The 17,100-nt window shown below is 42.0% G+C and overlaps 1 protein-coding gene across 6 annotated transcripts in view; it reads left to right on the forward strand.

Moving 5' to 3' along the window:
- Window positions 1-17,100, forward strand: part of LOC140464608 (transmembrane protein 94-like) — a 157,614-nt gene that overhangs the window by 85,007 nt on the left and 55,507 nt on the right. For 4 of the 6 annotated variants that reach the window (XM_072559888.1, XM_072559890.1, XM_072559889.1 and 1 more), the window contains exons 23-25: window positions 2,668-2,753; window positions 3,593-3,674; window positions 11,973-12,121. In XM_072559888.1, the coding sequence (XP_072415989.1) occupies window positions 2,668-2,753; window positions 3,593-3,674; window positions 11,973-12,121 (317 nt within the window). Of the gene's footprint in view, window positions 1-765; window positions 1,760-2,667; window positions 2,754-3,592; window positions 3,675-11,972; window positions 12,122-17,100 lie in introns of those variants that run through there. The other 2 variants (XM_072559892.1, XM_072559894.1) reach the window with 2 other exon arrangements.

Raw genomic sequence — 17,100 nt, forward strand, 5'->3', positions numbered from 1 at the left:
TTAGTGTGCAGCCTCCGAGTTGGCATTCATCCAGAAGCATTCTGGTAGATCTCACATATCTGATCACTGTGGTAGGTTGATTACTATAGAAACCTGACTTGCACGTGAAGCAGCTTGAATCTGAGAACAACCCGAGTGTTTGCAGCAGCTACCCATTGAGTTCTGCACGTATTTAGTGTTTAAATAAATGAGAGAATTTCTGATGTGATTGATTTGTGGCTGCATCTCTGAGTCACTGTGTAAATCTGACTGTGCTGGATCATTTGGGAATGTGAGTGTATCCAGGTAATTCAATCTAATATCTGTCACTCTGTGAAGACAAAGGAATTTCTTTAAGATTATACCTTGTGAATTCACAACAGTTTTGGCCCTTTTTCTAAAATAAAATTTAATTGGATGCAGGCATCGCTGGCTAGGCCAGTATTTATTGAGCATCCCTAATTAGAGTCATAAAGTCATAGAGATGTACAGCATGGAAATAGACCCTTCGGTCCAACCCATCCATGCCGACCAGATATCCCAACCCAACCTAGTCCCACCTGCCAGCACCCGGCCCATATCCCTCCAAACCCTTCCTATTTATATACCCATCCAAATGCCTCTTAAATGTTGCAATTGTACCAGTCATCACTTGCCATTTATCAGCCCAAGTCTGGATGTTATTACGGTCTTGCTGCATATGAGCATAAATTCTTCAGTATCTAAGTGGTAGTAAATTATGTTGAATATTGTGCAAATATTAATGAACATCCCCATTTCTGACAGAATGATGGACGGAAGATCATTGATGAATCAGCTGAAGCTGGTTGCACTTGAGGAACTCCTGCAGTGATGGTCTAGGACTAAGATGATTGGCCTTCACCATCCACAAACTTCCACCTCTGTTCTTGGCAGTACTTCAACTAAGGGAGAGTTGAATCCCATTGATGTCAGGTTTTTCTGGGCTCCCTGATGCCATACTGGGTCAAATGGTGCTTTGATGTCAAGGGCAGTCTCAGTCACCTCACTTCTGATATCCAACTATTTGGTCATGTTTGGACAAAGTTGTCATGCAGTCAAGAGCTAAGTACCTTGGTGGAACCTAGATTGTTTATCAGTGCACAGGTTATTGTTGAGTAAGTCTGGCTTAATAACACTGCTGATCATCCCTTCCATCACTTTGCTGATGATCAAGAGTAAACTGGTCGTTCAGTAATTGGCCAGGTTAGATTTGTCATGCTGTTTGTGGATAGGACATATCTAGACAATTTTCCACATATCCCAATAGATGTCAGTGTTGTGGCTATACTGAAATAACTTTGTTGTATGTAGGTTGGTAGGTATATTCTGGGGGCCTTGGGACATGCCTAATTCTGGATCATCAGTCTACATTAATATTGTGGGAATGTTGTCAGTATCCATAGCCTTTACAATATCCAATGCCTTTAGTTGTGCCTTGATATTGTGTGGAGTGAATCAAATTAGCTGCAGATTGGGCTTCAATCTCAGAAAGAAACTGAAATGGATCATCCACTAGGCACTTCTGGTTGAAGCTGGATGTAAGTAGATCAGCCTTGTTTTTGTACTGATGTGCTGAGCTCCCCCAGTATTAAAAATGGGGACTTTTGTGAACAATCCTCCTTCACTAAGTTGTTTAATTGTCCACTACCATTCACAATTGGGGTGGCAGAATTGAAGATCTTAGATCTGATAGATTTGTTGTGGGGTTGCATTGCTCTGTCTAACACATGCTACTTCTGCTGTTTGGCACACAAGTAATTCTGTGATGTAGCTTCACCAGGTTAATACATCTTGTTTAGGAATGCCTGGTGCTGCTGCTGGCATGACTCCCTGCAATCTTCAATGATAAAAGGTCAATCCTTCAGTTTGATGATAATGGTAGAGTGAGAGATATACAAGATCACAGATTGTGGTTGAATATGTAATTATGCTGATGTTGATGGCAGGTGGTCTCATGGATGATCAGCTTTGAGTTGCTAAATCTATTTAATACTTCTCTTTGCAAAAGGATTTTCGGGTTTAAGTCTTTTCCACTCTGTAGTCAAAATGTTTTATACACCAGAGATATCTGAAGACCTCATTGTGAGATATACATTGTGACAATTAATTTTAATGTTCAGGTAACTGCTTTTGTATAGCCCTTTCAGGATGTGGTAGACAATTTCAGCCATGCTATTTAAAAATTCCTTTGCAAATTCCTTTGTGTTAGGTGACTTTCACTATTTTAAAGTCACTATTCATTCTTAAGTCCCAATCCAAAACCCAAGCCTTTTAAGTTAGTCAATAAATCGACTAATCTGTACTTCATAGCATTACGGCAATGTCCAATTAGAGTCATAGAGATGTACAGCATGGAAACAGACCCTTCGGTCCAACCCGTCCATGCCGACCATGAACTATGTTGTGATCTCTTTCATATTGATGGAACTTTGATGTGAGATAACATAAAGAGATAACTTGTGGATAGGTTCATAAGATTTGGAGGATAGTAATGTGATTGATGCACAGAAATAAATACTTGACATATAGAATATTCCTCCCAACGATCATCAAATTAGATGGAAAACTGTCTGATGAGGTCTTATGGGGAAACTGGTACATGTATTACTCTATGTCCTGGGATTAAAGATTATACATGAAACTAATTATATGTTTGATGTTGTTCAGGTTCTGGCTTCTATGGCTCAGTTACCCTCACCTCTTGGGACAACAGATGTGCTTTGTCTCACCTGTGTCTATTTCCCTCTCGTAAGGTGAGACTTTGCTTGCAGACACTCATTCAGACTAATCTGTTTGTGAAAAGCCTCCCATGAAGCTATAGAACAACTATGTGTAACAGATGGCAGAAAAAAATAAACATCTGCATGCTGAGATTTATGGCCCCAAATATTGGTTACAGACACAATGACACAAGGAAAAATGTATAAAATGCTTTTCTGAAAAAATAGCATTCCTGGCTTCAATGTGGACCCACTGTTACTATTTTGATTCTTAGAATCTGTTCTTTGGTGATATTTTAGAGTATCCTACTGAAGAAGAGACAACACTGGAATGAATTACACCTTCATTTGGTCTCCATCAGAGATAATTTAATTGGGACATGGGGAATGCTGGTAAAAAGAGAGATGATGATATTGAAGCTGCATGGATGAGTCAAAATTGATTTTAAATAACTTTTAATAAGGTGAAATTCCCTCTAAAACATGAAAATTGCGGGGTTTAACCCATCAATGTATTTCACATTTAAAAATACCCATATCCCATCAAATATAATTGTAGTGCATTTTTGGCATGTCTTATAATGACAGAATTGTAATGTTCTTTGATAATTATACAGGATCTTCCATTACAACAATTCCAAAATCCCAAATATATTGATTCAAGTTAATTATGCCAATTCAATTCAATTTGGATATTGTTTAATCCATCACATTTATTTAATGGATATAAACTATAATGGCAGTAGGATGATTATGAAGGAAAAAGAATGGGGATGTTGCGTACTTTGTTTTTTGCAAAACAAAAATATCATTAGATATGCCTTCCAGAACATAATAAGTGATGTACAGTAACAAGCTCTGTGTCGTCTCAGCATGTCCCTCATGGGAAAACCTCCAGACAACACCGTGATGGAAGTGGCTACAGGAAAGAACCTCAAGATCTTACCAAAAAAGGCAAGTTTCAGAACTAACCCATTTGACACAACAGTTAGTCCAGCATGCTGTCACTGGTTTGATGTCTTTTGTGATGGTGCAGCAATGTATTTTCAGCCACAAGCAGAGGGTGAAATCTAATTTCAGGGTGATTTGATGGATGTGAAGCAGGCTGCAGCTACTTATTACACACTGCTTAAATTTCCACTTGACTGGCATGATCTCACTTCGTTGCTCACTTCTGCCTGAAAGAAACCTTTGATTGTTGTGCTTTCTGTGGATTTAATTTATTTGTCAAACATTCACAGAATAGGCACCCAATTAAGGCACATCTCTGCCAAGGTCTCTGCATTGGTTAGACATACATAGTTTGCATTACATCTTGTTGATTTCTGCTTCACTGTGATGCAAAGCAGGTGCTGTAATTCTCAGAGAATCTGACATTGAATATTTGATTAGCAGACATTTCCTCCTGTTAAATATAGGGAGATGAGCTGACAATTTCATATTCTTATCATCACTAAGATTTTATTTTTCAATCTCTCTAATATTGCCTGACTTCACCCCTTCTCAGCTCTTTCACTGCTGAAACTCTTTGGTGCATCTGGAATTCACTATTTAATGCAACTCTTGGCTGATCTCCCATGTCCTGCTCTGTATAAACTTGAGGCCATCCAAAACTCTGCTGCCCATGTCTTAACTCACACCAGATCCCATCCTTTGGGGCTGCACAGTGGCTCAGTGGTTAGCACTGCTGCCTCACAGTACCAGGGTCCCAGGTTCAATTCCAGCCTCGGGTGACTGTCTGTGTGGAGTTTGCACATTCTCCCTACGTGAGTTTCCTCCCACACTCACAAAAGATGTGCAGATCAGGTGAATTGGCCATGCTAAATTGCCCAAAGTGTTAGGTCCATTAGTCAGAGGGAAATGGTCTGGGTGGGTTGCTCTTCAGAGGGTTGGTGTGGACTGGTTGGGCCGAAGGGCCTGTTTCCATACTGTAGGGAATCTAATCTAATCTACTATTGCCTACAGTGACTGGAATCACTCCTAATCACTGAGCTATGATACCTCCCCTGAACAAATATTAGAAAAGGGTGCATCAATAACCTCCCCTCCAGAAGTAGGCTATTCATATGATGTTGTATAGTCAGTACCATTTGCAATTCCTCAGATGTTGAAACAATCTGGGTTTGTATTTAACAAGATCTGGAAATGTTGGGCTGGTTAAGTGAAAAAAGATATTCACAAGTCAAATGCAAGGCAACCTCCAACAACAGACAGAATCTAATCCTTTTCCCTTGTTTAATAGCATGCAATGTTGAATGTCCCACCCTTATCACCCTGGGGCTTACCATTGACCAGAAATCTAACTGGATCAATGATGTAAATACTGCGACTAACAATTCAGGTCAGAAGCTGAAATCCTGTGTAGTGTGTAACTCTTTCCTGGCTCGTCAATACCTGCCCATCATATGTAAAGCATGTCAGGAGTGGAAGGGAAACACTTCACTTGCCTGGGTGGGTGCAACTCCAACCACACTCAAGAGGTATGACATGACCTAGAAAAAGCAGCCCACTTGATTGGCACATTTACTTATCCCACCATAGTCTTACAGTGATAACTGTCAGATGCATTGCTGCAATCCACCAAGTATCCTTTGAGAGCCACTTCCAAACCCTTGCACTCAACCCACGAGAAGACACCAGACACATGGGAACATCACCACTACCTCTAAGTTCTCTCCAAGCCCCACCCCCTATCCTGATTTGGAACGATCACCATTCCTTTTCTATCGCTGGATCAGAATCATGAAACTCTTCCTTATTACTCTGGGTGTACCCGCAACCTTGAAGGTTGGGAAGCCTTCAAGAAGACTGCTTAGAGCAACAAATTCTCCTCCAGGCTAACAAATTCGAGACTTTCCAGTGACCCACACATTCCAAGAAAGAATTTTTTAAAAACTGAAATTTCATTCTAAGGTTAATGTAAGTTTTCCACTTTCATGGTGAATGGTTCTGTAAATGTAAAGCAAAACAAAGGAAGAAACAAATATTGATGGTTTCCATAAGGGGGCAGCATTGCTTTATTATTGAATTAAAAATCACTCAACACCAGGTTATAGTCCAATAGGTTTATTTGAAAGCATTAGCTTTCGGAGCACTGCTCCTTCATCAGCTACCTGGTGTTGTGTTATTTTTAATGCTGTCCACTCCAATCCAACACTGCTCCTCCAAATCATTATTATTGAGTAATAGATTATGTTCCATCACTACATATGATTACATGCAACAAAACCTCAACTTTGAATGTAAATGCCTGAACTATTTAATTAATATGCTGTTGGATATATTTTATGTTATTTATCCTTCATACATTATGTTTAAAATAAGGCCAGAGGAGTAAAGTTGATTTATAAATCAACTCCAATGCAAATTCCAGTGCAAGAATTAAGAGTTACGCAGAGCAACTCCTGAACATCATGGGTCATGGTGAGAAAGTTGGAAACACTGGACAAATTGAGACCAAATTAACATTGAGACTAAAAAGTCTGGCTTTCTAACCAAGCATATCTGGGTAACCACCAGAAGCAACAACCACAAGCACAGTTCCACAGTTGTTGAAATCCAACACAAACCAGACTTGCTGCATCGACATCTCCTTTCCACTACAGTACACTTCTTCTGCACTTCATTGTTGCACTTTGGAGCACAGAGGCAGCTCTCATCACAATGCTACTGTAGAAAAATGTACACGCCGGGACAGGCACTCATGGATTAGATGAGGATGCATGTCAAGCTCTTCATTTTCTCTCTTAGCACTCTCTCACTTTGACACTATTTGAGTGTTAACAGCATCTGTGTTTCTTTTTGTGCTTTAGCATCTCAGCCAGAGCTACTGGGTGGCATGGTGGTTTGGTTCCACCCTCAGGCTACTGTCTGAATGGAGTTTCCACATTCTACCCGTATCTGCATGGGTTTCCTTCGGGTGTTCCAAGTTCTTCTACAGTCCAAAGATGTGCAGGTTAGCTGGTTTGGCCATACTAAATTTCCCATAGTGTTCAGGGATGTGCAGGATAAATGGATTAGCCATGGGAAACATAGGGTTACAGGGATAGGGTGGGGAGTGGGTCTGGGTGAGTGCTCTTTGGAGGGTTGGTGTGGGCTTGATGGGCCAAATGGCTTGCTTTCCATGCTGTAGGGATTCTATGATACCACCCTCATTTGTCTTTTAGCACAGATTCAAATCCAAATAGCTGTCACGGTTGTCAGCTGTGATCAGTCAAGGGTGTGGTTATGTTGCTATTTGGTATACTACGTCTATCTTACAGCTGTACAATGTACCAACTGCATAAGGTTCAAACACACTGTATGTGCTTCAAGCAAATAGCCATTTTTCAAAGTGTGTGGAAGAAGTCCTCGGTCAAGTCAAATCAAGTTGAGGCAATAGGTCCCAGCACAAGTCAAGGGAAACATCCAATATGAGTCCGGGAGATTAGAACAGTCAGTCAGCTCCTGGGGAGCTCACGGTCAGGATCTTCTCCTTGTTTGAGGATAAGAAACCGAATGATGAGGACCTCACGACTCATTTTGTCTCTTCTTGCTCTACTGTGGTCCATTCTCTCCTGGATTGAGATAATGGGAAAGATTGAGTGAGATGAAAGCGACTGGCAGAGTGGTCAGTGCTGGTGCTGTTGGGGGAAAGGTAGTGAGATGACATGAGTACGCGCATGGGAGGTACAGATGTCAGGCATGGATAATCGTCTGGAAAGGATTGGCTGGGTGATACCAGGTAAGGGATGATATTGCATTCATAAGTGAGAGTGATACAGCATGAGCCTTGGTGGGAAGTGGGTACAGTAGCAAAGATAGAGCGAGTGTGAGGAAGCAGATGGTGGCACTTACCTTGGCAGATCAGAGAAGGTCTTTGATCTTCTTGCAGGATTGTTGGGCTTTCCCTGGTCAGTTGAGACTGCATGGAAGTGGACAGCCACCTCCGACTAGGCTGGCACGGTCTGATGTTTAGCCTCCTCTGCCAGTCCTAGAGGAAGAGGGCAGTCCTCTTTCTCACCACGATGCTCCTGTTTATGAAGTGGAACCCCATGCCTCCCCTTCTGCCATGCCTGGAGCAACTGTCACAAACCACACAGGGCAGTTCCAGATTGCTGGTGCCCGACCAGGAGCATGAGCTTTTAAGGATAGCAAGGTGTCAGGAGTTCCGGGTGGTCCCAGTAAAGGTCAATACTTCCAGCTATGGTGAGCAGGAGAACTGGTCAGATGGTTAGGGGTGCCATTGGGATAGTGTACATAGTTAATGAGGCAATTTTGGGATCTCGCAAAGAGAAACCTTACATGAAACTGAATTAAAAATTAAAATCAACTGATTTTAGGTCAGATTTGGCCGGTGGTTTGTTCACTTTCCCACTGACATAAAATTTGACACAATATCCTTCAACTTATTCGGGAATATACTCAAACAGTTTACATTCTTCCACTAAATTTTACTATGAAAAATTGCTATGTTTAAGATCTGCAGAAATTAATTAAACAACAATAACAAAAGTGCTGCTATCCTTTCAGTACCACTATTACTGTGAAACATGCTTTTGTTGGTTATGACCAATACTACACTCTGATTCTCTTTTAATCTCTTTGATATAGCATTATATTGACATGCCCCTTACTATAGTACGTGCATTTCCTTTAGTTGCACCGTTTCTAATACATGGATCATTCTCTGCTGCTTGATAGTGTTGTGTGACTGTTAACAGCTGGGATTTTCAGATCAACCTAGATTAGGTTGTTAAACTATTCCAATGTTTGCTCAGATTTAAAATTCTCAAGTTTCATTTACTTCTTAAGTTTTTCTCAGATATGCCTCAGCCCCAGAAGCTCTGTAGTGTGGGTCTCTGCTCCTTTACAGAGATTAAACAATGTGCTTCCATGGTTTTGTGAGGAGATTCAATTACAACCTCCTGCTAATATTTCAACTGATCTCTAAACCTCCAAGATCAGTTTGATCTAATTTGGACGTAAGAGTCTCCTTCTCCTTGCATAGATTTTTGAGGTTAAAAGGTTTTTTGTTTGAATGTATCACATTCATTTTCATGCTCCTTGCACATTCTTGTTGGCTTATGTAGAAAATAGGCCAGTACAATTCAGGAACAGCCCCTTTGGTCCACTATGTCTGCACTGACCATGGTGTCATTCTTAACTAATCACATTTTGCCTCTATAAGGTCCATTTCCCTCTTTTCCCTGCCTGTTCACAGTGTCTGTCTAAATGTCTCTTAAGCGTGACTATCACTTCTGCTTCTATTACCTCCCCTGGCAGTGTTCCAGGCGAGAGTGTGGCACTGGAAAGCACAGCAGGTCAGGCAGCATCCGAGGAGCAGGAAAATTGATGTTTTGGGCATAAGCCCTTCATCAGGATAAAGAAGAGCTTATGCGCGAAACGTTGATTCTCCTGTTCCTCAGATGCTGTCTGACCTGCTGTGCTTTTCCAGCACTACACTCTCGACTCTGAGTTCCAGCATCTGCAGTCCTCACTTTCTCCTAACACCCTCTGTGTAAAAGATCTTGCCTCACACATCTTCTTAAACTTTCCCTCTCTCACAGTTTTCCAAATAAAATGGACTCAAATCCATAGTCACAAATGTCCTGCATAATTCTTTGTGCTGAAAAATTCCTGGAAATTCCAGGCCAGTAATTTTATTCTAAGAAAATCCACAATCACAATAAAGAATACTAGGAGGAGGTACTGCATGATTCTTGAAGAATAGGTACATCTATTGATGAATAATGATGAATGGGAAATTTGATCCCATGCTATCCAAAGTTTTGAGAAATACAAGGTGACCTCATTGAAACACACAAAATTCCGAAGGGACATGACAGGGTGAAAAATGAGAAAGTATTGACTTCTGGTTGAATAATCTTGAACATGGGGCACAGCCTAAGGATAAGGGGTTGACTGTTTAGAACTGAGATAAGGATGGAATGAGCTGCCAGAGGATGTGGTGGAGGCTGATACAATTGCAACATTTATGAGGCATTTGGATGGGTATATGAATAGGAAGGGTTTGGAGGGATATGGGCCAGGTGCTGGCAGGTGGGACTAGATTGGGTTGGGATATCTGGTCGGCATGGACAGGTTGGACTGAAGGGTCTGTTTCCATGCTGTACATCTCTATGACTCTATAAATCTCTTCATTCTAAAGGTTGTGAGCATTGGGTTTGTTACTAACAGAGCTTAGGATGGTCCATCATTGCAAAAAATTCAGGACAGAGGGCATAGGATCTGAGGAATCATGGGATTTGGGGAACAGGTAAGAGAGTGGAGTTAAGGTTGAAGACCAGAATGATTGTATTGAGTGATGGAACAGGCTCAACCGGCCGAGTGGTCTGCTCCCACTCTCAGTTACAATACACATATATTAAGAATAGTCTTCTGATAAATAAGTCAGATGATAAATGGCAGACACTGTAAAATGTCAACATAGAAATTTCCAGTATTAGAAGCAAAACAATCCAGAGCAAAGAAGTATGTGTTGGATGCAAGTGAAGTTCATCTGTTTTAAATTAGTAATACTTGATACAGATCAGAAAGGGATGAAAACAATGTTAGTTATGACAGGGGAAGATATAACCTGACATGATCAAGGCTTCAAGACAGAGGAAATCCTCATGATGTGCCAAGTATTTGCTAGTATTTTCAGAAGTTAAAAATCAGATTTACAATGTAATACTAAACCCACTCAATGTAACTTTCTGCTCTGTGGAAAGAAAGATGCATTCAGCCTGTGATATGCCAGCAGGAGTACAGTAGCCAGGTCATGGTGACTGACAGGCCAGCCTCAAAGCTGCATTCTTCAATCAAATCCTTCTCTTTGGGGGTGAGACTACTCAATGTCAATCGTACCTAAGGGTTGTTAGCATGTCAGCTGTCCATTTTGTGCCATACTTATTTTTATTAGTAAATGAAATTGCTCTCCTCCTTTCCCCTTGCTTCAATAGTTGGACATTGACATCTAAACTGGAGATGAAAATGAATCTTCATTAATATAGAATCCATACAATGTGGAAACAGGCCATTTGGCCCATCAAGTCCACACCGACCCTCCCCCCATTCCCCATGGCTATTCCATTTAGCCTGCACACTGAGAGCAATTTAGCATGGCCAACCCACCTAATCTGTACACCATTTGGACTGTGGGAGGAAATCAGAGCACCCGGAGGAAACCCGCACAGACACAGAGACCATGTACAAACACAGACAATTGTCCATGGGCAGGATCAAACCCAGGTTCCTGGCACTGCAAGACAGCAGTGCTAACCACTGAGCTATAGGACCATTCACAATTTTTGGGCATCCTAAAATTGCTTTATAGTAAATCAAATATGTTAGAAAGTAGGAAATGCAACAAACAGTTTGCAGATAGAAATGTCCCATAAACAGCAGATCTGTAGCAATATATTGAAAGAGAACTAACTGCCAGTCACAACACCAGGATAACACCTCAACTCTTCTTTAAACATATACATGTAATCATGTATGTGAGGAAAGTCAGGACTTTTGATTGCCTCTTCTGACAATGTAGTACTGTCTCATGATAGCACTGGACTGTCAACCAAGATTACTTGCTCATAACCTGAAGTGCACTTGACCCCTTGGCTTGTGAGTGAGTAATTCGTGTTGCCACTTAGCCAAAGCTGACAATTACAATGACAACTTATCTGACACCTTTAATGTACTGAAACCTCCCAAGGTATTTGACTGGAAAATCATAAAACAAAGTATTTTTCTAAACCGGAGAGATAAAGGTTCGTACAAAGACATGAATCAGGAGCAGGAGTAAGCTGTTCAGCTTCTCAATCCTGCTCTGCCCCACCATCATAATCTCAAATCCACACTCTTGCCTATCCCTAATAACCTTTCAACCCACTTTGTTAACAGGAATCTATTGGCCTCTATCAATCAAGAATCTATCAATCTGCCCTGGAAAATATTCAAGGATGCTCCTTCCACCGCTTGATTTGTGAAGAGAGTTCCAAAAAATCATGACCCACTGAGAGAAAACATTTCACCAAACCTCTGTTTTAAATGGGCAACTCCTGACTTTTAAACATTGACCCCTAATTCTAGATTCTCACATAACAGGAAATATCTTCTCCATATCTACCCTGACCGGTCCATTCAGGATTTTATATGTTCCAATCAAGTCACCTCTTACTCTTCTGACTTCTAGCAGATCAAACAATGTTCTTAGTAATTCAATAGCTGTGGCATTTGAATAGTTGTTTGCTTCTGTTTTACTCCTAGACCCAGTGGTTTTTTGTGCTGTATTTTCTGGTCAAGTCTGGCTTGACTGTTTGCTTGCAGTTGACATGCTTTGGATTGATGCTGCACGGGTTCTGTATGAAAGAACAGTATAAAACCAATTTCTCTTGCCATCCATTTGGACCATTCATGTAAGTGGCAATTTGATTTCTGTTATCATATTTTAGTAGAACAATGCAGAAATAGGCTATTTAATTCATCATGTCCATATGGATTGAGTGATGCTGATGACTTTTTAAATATATTTACACATGCAGTGACTAAACTAGCTCGGTTGGCTAAATGACTAGTGTGTGGATCAGGTTACAGCCAACAGGGGATGTTTGATTCCAAATCTTGCTGAGGTAAAATTAGGGACCCTCCTCCTCACTCTGCTGCTGAAGATGGAAGATATCGGCAGACCACCACAAAAGATAAAACTTTTAAGAAAACAGCTCTGGATGAAGCTTCAGTAAATAGTGAAGCAAGGACTTGTTTTTGGGCAGATCACACCCAGAAAGTGTATTTATAAAGAACCATAGGAAGGTTCCAGGACAGAATGAGGCCATTTGGCTGAATAAGCTTGCCACTTATTCTAGTCCCACCTGTCCCGTAACTTTGCAGGTTACAGAGCTTCAGGTACTGATGTGGGTTGCTTCTAAATGAGTTGAGTGCTTGCACCTCAACCATCAAACTGGACAGCAAATTCCAGACAGTCACCATCATCTAGGTGAAAAGGCATGTCGCCTCTAATCCTACTAACAATCACCCTAAATCTGTGTCCTCTGGTAACGCTCTGCTAGGGGAAACTAGTCTTCCCCTTCCACTGTATCCAAGTCTCTCACTATTCTGTACCTCTCAATTAAACCACTGATCAGCCTCCTTTGTTCCAAAGAAAACAACCCTAACCAATCCAATCTTTCCCTGTACTTGCCACTTTCAAGCATGCTATTCATCAGCATGTGAGGTGTGATGACTCTCAGGTTGAACCAACATCAGACATTTTTCTCTAACGAGAGAGCAACCCTAGGACCTGCTAAAACTATGCCGACTTTACCTAATTTTATGAAATATTGAAAGATAACTTACAACTGATAATTTAGCTGAATACTGTACAATATAGTGTATGGCCATCTCATAATGATGTGATTGAGAGAAGACAGAGACAGAGATATGGAGGAATTTCTTCCCTCAGGGTGGTGAATCTATGGAAATCTTTAAAAGAAAAGCATTTTTAATAGAGGTTGTGTCATTAAGAATATTTAAGACTGCGACAACACCGTGGGGTGGCACGATGGCTCAGTGGATAGCACTGCTGCCTCATAGCACCAGGGTCCCAGGTTCGATTCTTAGCCTTGGGTGACTGTCTGTGTGAAGTTTGCACATTCTCGTCGTGTCTGCGTGGGTTTCGTCCGGCTGCTCCGGTTTTCTCCCACAGTCCAAAGATGTGCAGGTCAGGTGAATTGGCCATGGTAAGTTGCCCATAGTGCTAGGTGCATTAGTCAGAGGGGAATGGATCTGGGTGGGTTACACTTCGGAGGGTTGGTCTGGACTTGCTGGGGCCTGTTTCCGCACTGTAGGAAATCTAATCCAATCTTCATCAGTATGGCAGTCAAGGGGTATGGAGAAAAGACAGGAATATGGAGTTAAGGATTATCAGATCACTCATGGTCTCATTGAATGGTGAAGCAGACTTGATGGGCCAAATGGCCTACTCCTATGTCTTATAGCTGCTATCATCCAGAAAACCATAATATAACGTATCACTGCTGTGCTTAAGATATGAAAGGATATACAGGAAGTGGAATGTAGTTGACATGAAGATAATATTCAACTTTGTTGCAGTCCACAACATTGTGTGTGAGATAATAAAGGTAACAATCCTATTGTGTAATTTTTGGTGGCTAATGGAGGCCACCCAGAATCAAGTAACTTTCATTAGTAGTTATTGTACGCTGATATTTGACTGTGGGGGTAGCCCTGATAAGGGAATCAGTTGCTTGACAGAACTAATTTGAGTTTAAGTTCATCATTTTTACTGAGTAAAAGCATGAATGGAAACAAGTTGCTTCCAAAGCAAGAGAGAAATCACTAGGGAGTATAATAATAGCTAATTCTGCATCAGAATGTCAAAAGTAAAAACAGATGACTGGACATCTGGTAAAGGATTCGTAGGGATATAGGATTGCTATAATTCTCCAACTCACGGAGGGTTTCAGGGAATACCTTGGGGATACATGCACCTAACAACCCCACTGCCCTGTGGCTGACCACTTCAACTCCCCCTCCCATTTCACCAAGGACATGCAAGTCCTAGGCCTCTTCTCCCACCAAATCCAAGCCACCCGACGTTTGGAGGAAGAACACCTCATCTTCCACCTTGGCACCCTCTAACCATATGGTATCAATGCCAACTTCACCAGTTTCCAAATCTCCCTTCCTCTCAGCTCATCCCAGATCTAACCCTCCAACTCGGCACCACCCTCTTGTCTTGTCCTACCTGTCCATCTTCCTTCGCACCTATCCACTCCACCCTCCCAACCAATCTATCACTAATAGCCCCCACCTGCATCCACCTATCACCTTCCCAGCTACCTTTCCCCAGCCCTACCTTCCTATTTATCTCTCAGCCCCCTTCCCCTCCACATTCCTGATGAAGGGTTAATGCCCAAAACGTCAACTCTCCTGTTCCTCCAATGCTTCCTGACCTGCTTTTGCCACACTTTTCGACTCAGACTCTCCAGCATTTGCAATCCTCATTTTCTCCTACAAGCAAAATATTGCAGATGCTGAGTATCTGAATAAAAACAGAAAATAATAGAAATACTCAGTACATCAAGCAACATTTGTGGAATGAAACAACGTTAATGCGATAAATGTTTAGCAAAAATCAGGTAAGGTTGCGTGGGCGGTTTGTTTCCGTGAGTTATCTCACGTAATTCTCTGCAACTCACCTCCTTATGTATACATAATTCACCTTCTTCTGCTAACTGAACTTAACACAAAGCTATGTTAGTGTAAGGGACTGCTATTCTTTCCCTAATGCCCAGTTTGCATAACGTCTCATCAGTGTTCAGGACCAACCTTATCCCACCTTGGCTGGCTTGGAAAGACAGACTTGATTGACATGACACAAATTCCCTGACTACATGCTCTGAACCTTCAGGCCTGACCCCAGAGTTGCAGAACCCCTAAATCTGAGCATCCCAAGCAGCAAACTGACTACATTCAAAACCCTGGAATGAAATCAGCTACTTCCCTTGACTAGCTATGGTGGGACACACTGAGATATGACATTCGCCTTTGATCTAACTGAGGACTCCTCCATTTAGACATTGAGACATGGTCATTTGGTTGATGCACCTACAGTGTGTCTGCTGCATAGGCTGCTTGCACGTGGTGCAGACATGCACTTGACATAGCGCATTGCCATATGTCAACTTATCCACTCCCTTGAATAATCACTGATGGCAGACTTGGGAAGCCACTTGACTTTGTGTCTGTTGTCAAAGGCAAGGCAAGGTGACCCTGTAAGTTCTGAATGAGGCAGGCAAACTAAATAGGCAAGGCTAGGCAGAAATGCTGTGAGTGTCCAAGAAGTGGCAAACTGTGAGAGAGCTAAGAAGTCAAGCGAAGACCACTAAGATGCACCCTGCTCCGCACACAAGTTGGGTGCCTCTCCCTGCACACAACTATCACAGAGTCACAGAGATGTACAGCATGGAAACAGACCCTTCAGTCCAACCCATCCATGCCGACCAGATATCCCAACCAATCTAGTTCCACCTGCCAGCATCCAGCCCATATCCCTCCAAATCCTTCCTATTCATATACCCATCCAAATGCCTCTTAAATGTTGCAATTGTACCAGCATCCACCACATCCTCTGGCAACTCATTTCATACACATACCACCCTCTGAGTGAAAACATTGCCCTTAGATCTCTTTTATACCTTTCCCCTCTCACCTTAAACCTATGCCATATAGTTCTGGACTCTCCAACCCCAGGGAAAAGACTTTGTCTATTTATCCTATCCATGCCCCTCATAATTTTGTAAACCTCTATAAGGTCACCCCTCAGCCTCCAGCGTTCCAGGGAAAACAGCCCCAGCCTGTTCAGCCTCTCCCTATAGCTCAAATCCTCCAACCCTGGCAACATCCTTGTAAATCTTTTCTGAACCCTTTCAGGTTTCACAACATCTCTCTGATAGGAAGGAGACCAGAATTCCATACAATATTCCAACAGTGGCCTAACCAATGTCCTGCACACCCTCAACATGACCTCCCAACTCCTGTACTCAATACTCTGGCCATTAAAGGAAAGCCTTCTTCACTATCCTATCTACATGCGACTCCACTTTCAAGGAGCTATCAACCTGCACTCCAAGGTCTCTTTGTTCAGCAACACTCCCGAGGACCTTATCATTAAGTGTATGCATCCTGCTAAGATTTGCTTTCCCAAAATGCAGCACCTCGCAATTATCTGAATTAAACTCCATCTGCCACTTCTCAGCCCATTGGCCCATCTGGTCAAGATCCTGTTGTAATCTGAGGCAACCCTCTTCGCTGTCCACTACAACTCCAATTTTGGTGTCATTTGCAAACTTACTAACTACACCTCTTATGCTCTCATCCAAATCATTTATGTAAATGATAAAAAGTAGATGACCCAGCACCGATCCTTGTGGCACTCCACTGGTCACAGGCCTCCAGTCTGAAAAATAACCCTCCACCACCACCCTCTGTCTTCTACCTTTGAGCCAGTTTTGTATCCAAATGGCTAGTTCTTCTTGTATTCCATTAGATCTAACCTTGCTAATCAGTCTCCCATGGGGAACCTTATTGCTCGCCTTACTGAAGTGCGTGTAGATCATATCTTCTGCTCTGCCCTCATCAATCTTCTTTGTCACTTCTTCAAAAAAGTCAATAAGTTTGTGAGATATGATTTCCCACACACAAAGCCATGTTCACTATCCCTAATCAGTCCTTGCCTTTCCAAATACATGTACATCCTGTCCCTCAGGATTCCCTCCAACAACTTGCCAACCACGAAGGTCAGGCTCACCGGTCTTTAGTTCCCTGACTTGTCTTTACTGCCCTTCTTAAACAGTGGCACCACGTTTGCCAACCT

This window comes from Chiloscyllium punctatum, chromosome 40 (genome assembly GCF_047496795.1).
Source record: "Chiloscyllium punctatum isolate Juve2018m chromosome 40, sChiPun1.3, whole genome shotgun sequence".
Lineage (NCBI taxonomy): Eukaryota > Metazoa > Chordata > Chondrichthyes > Orectolobiformes > Hemiscylliidae > Chiloscyllium > Chiloscyllium punctatum.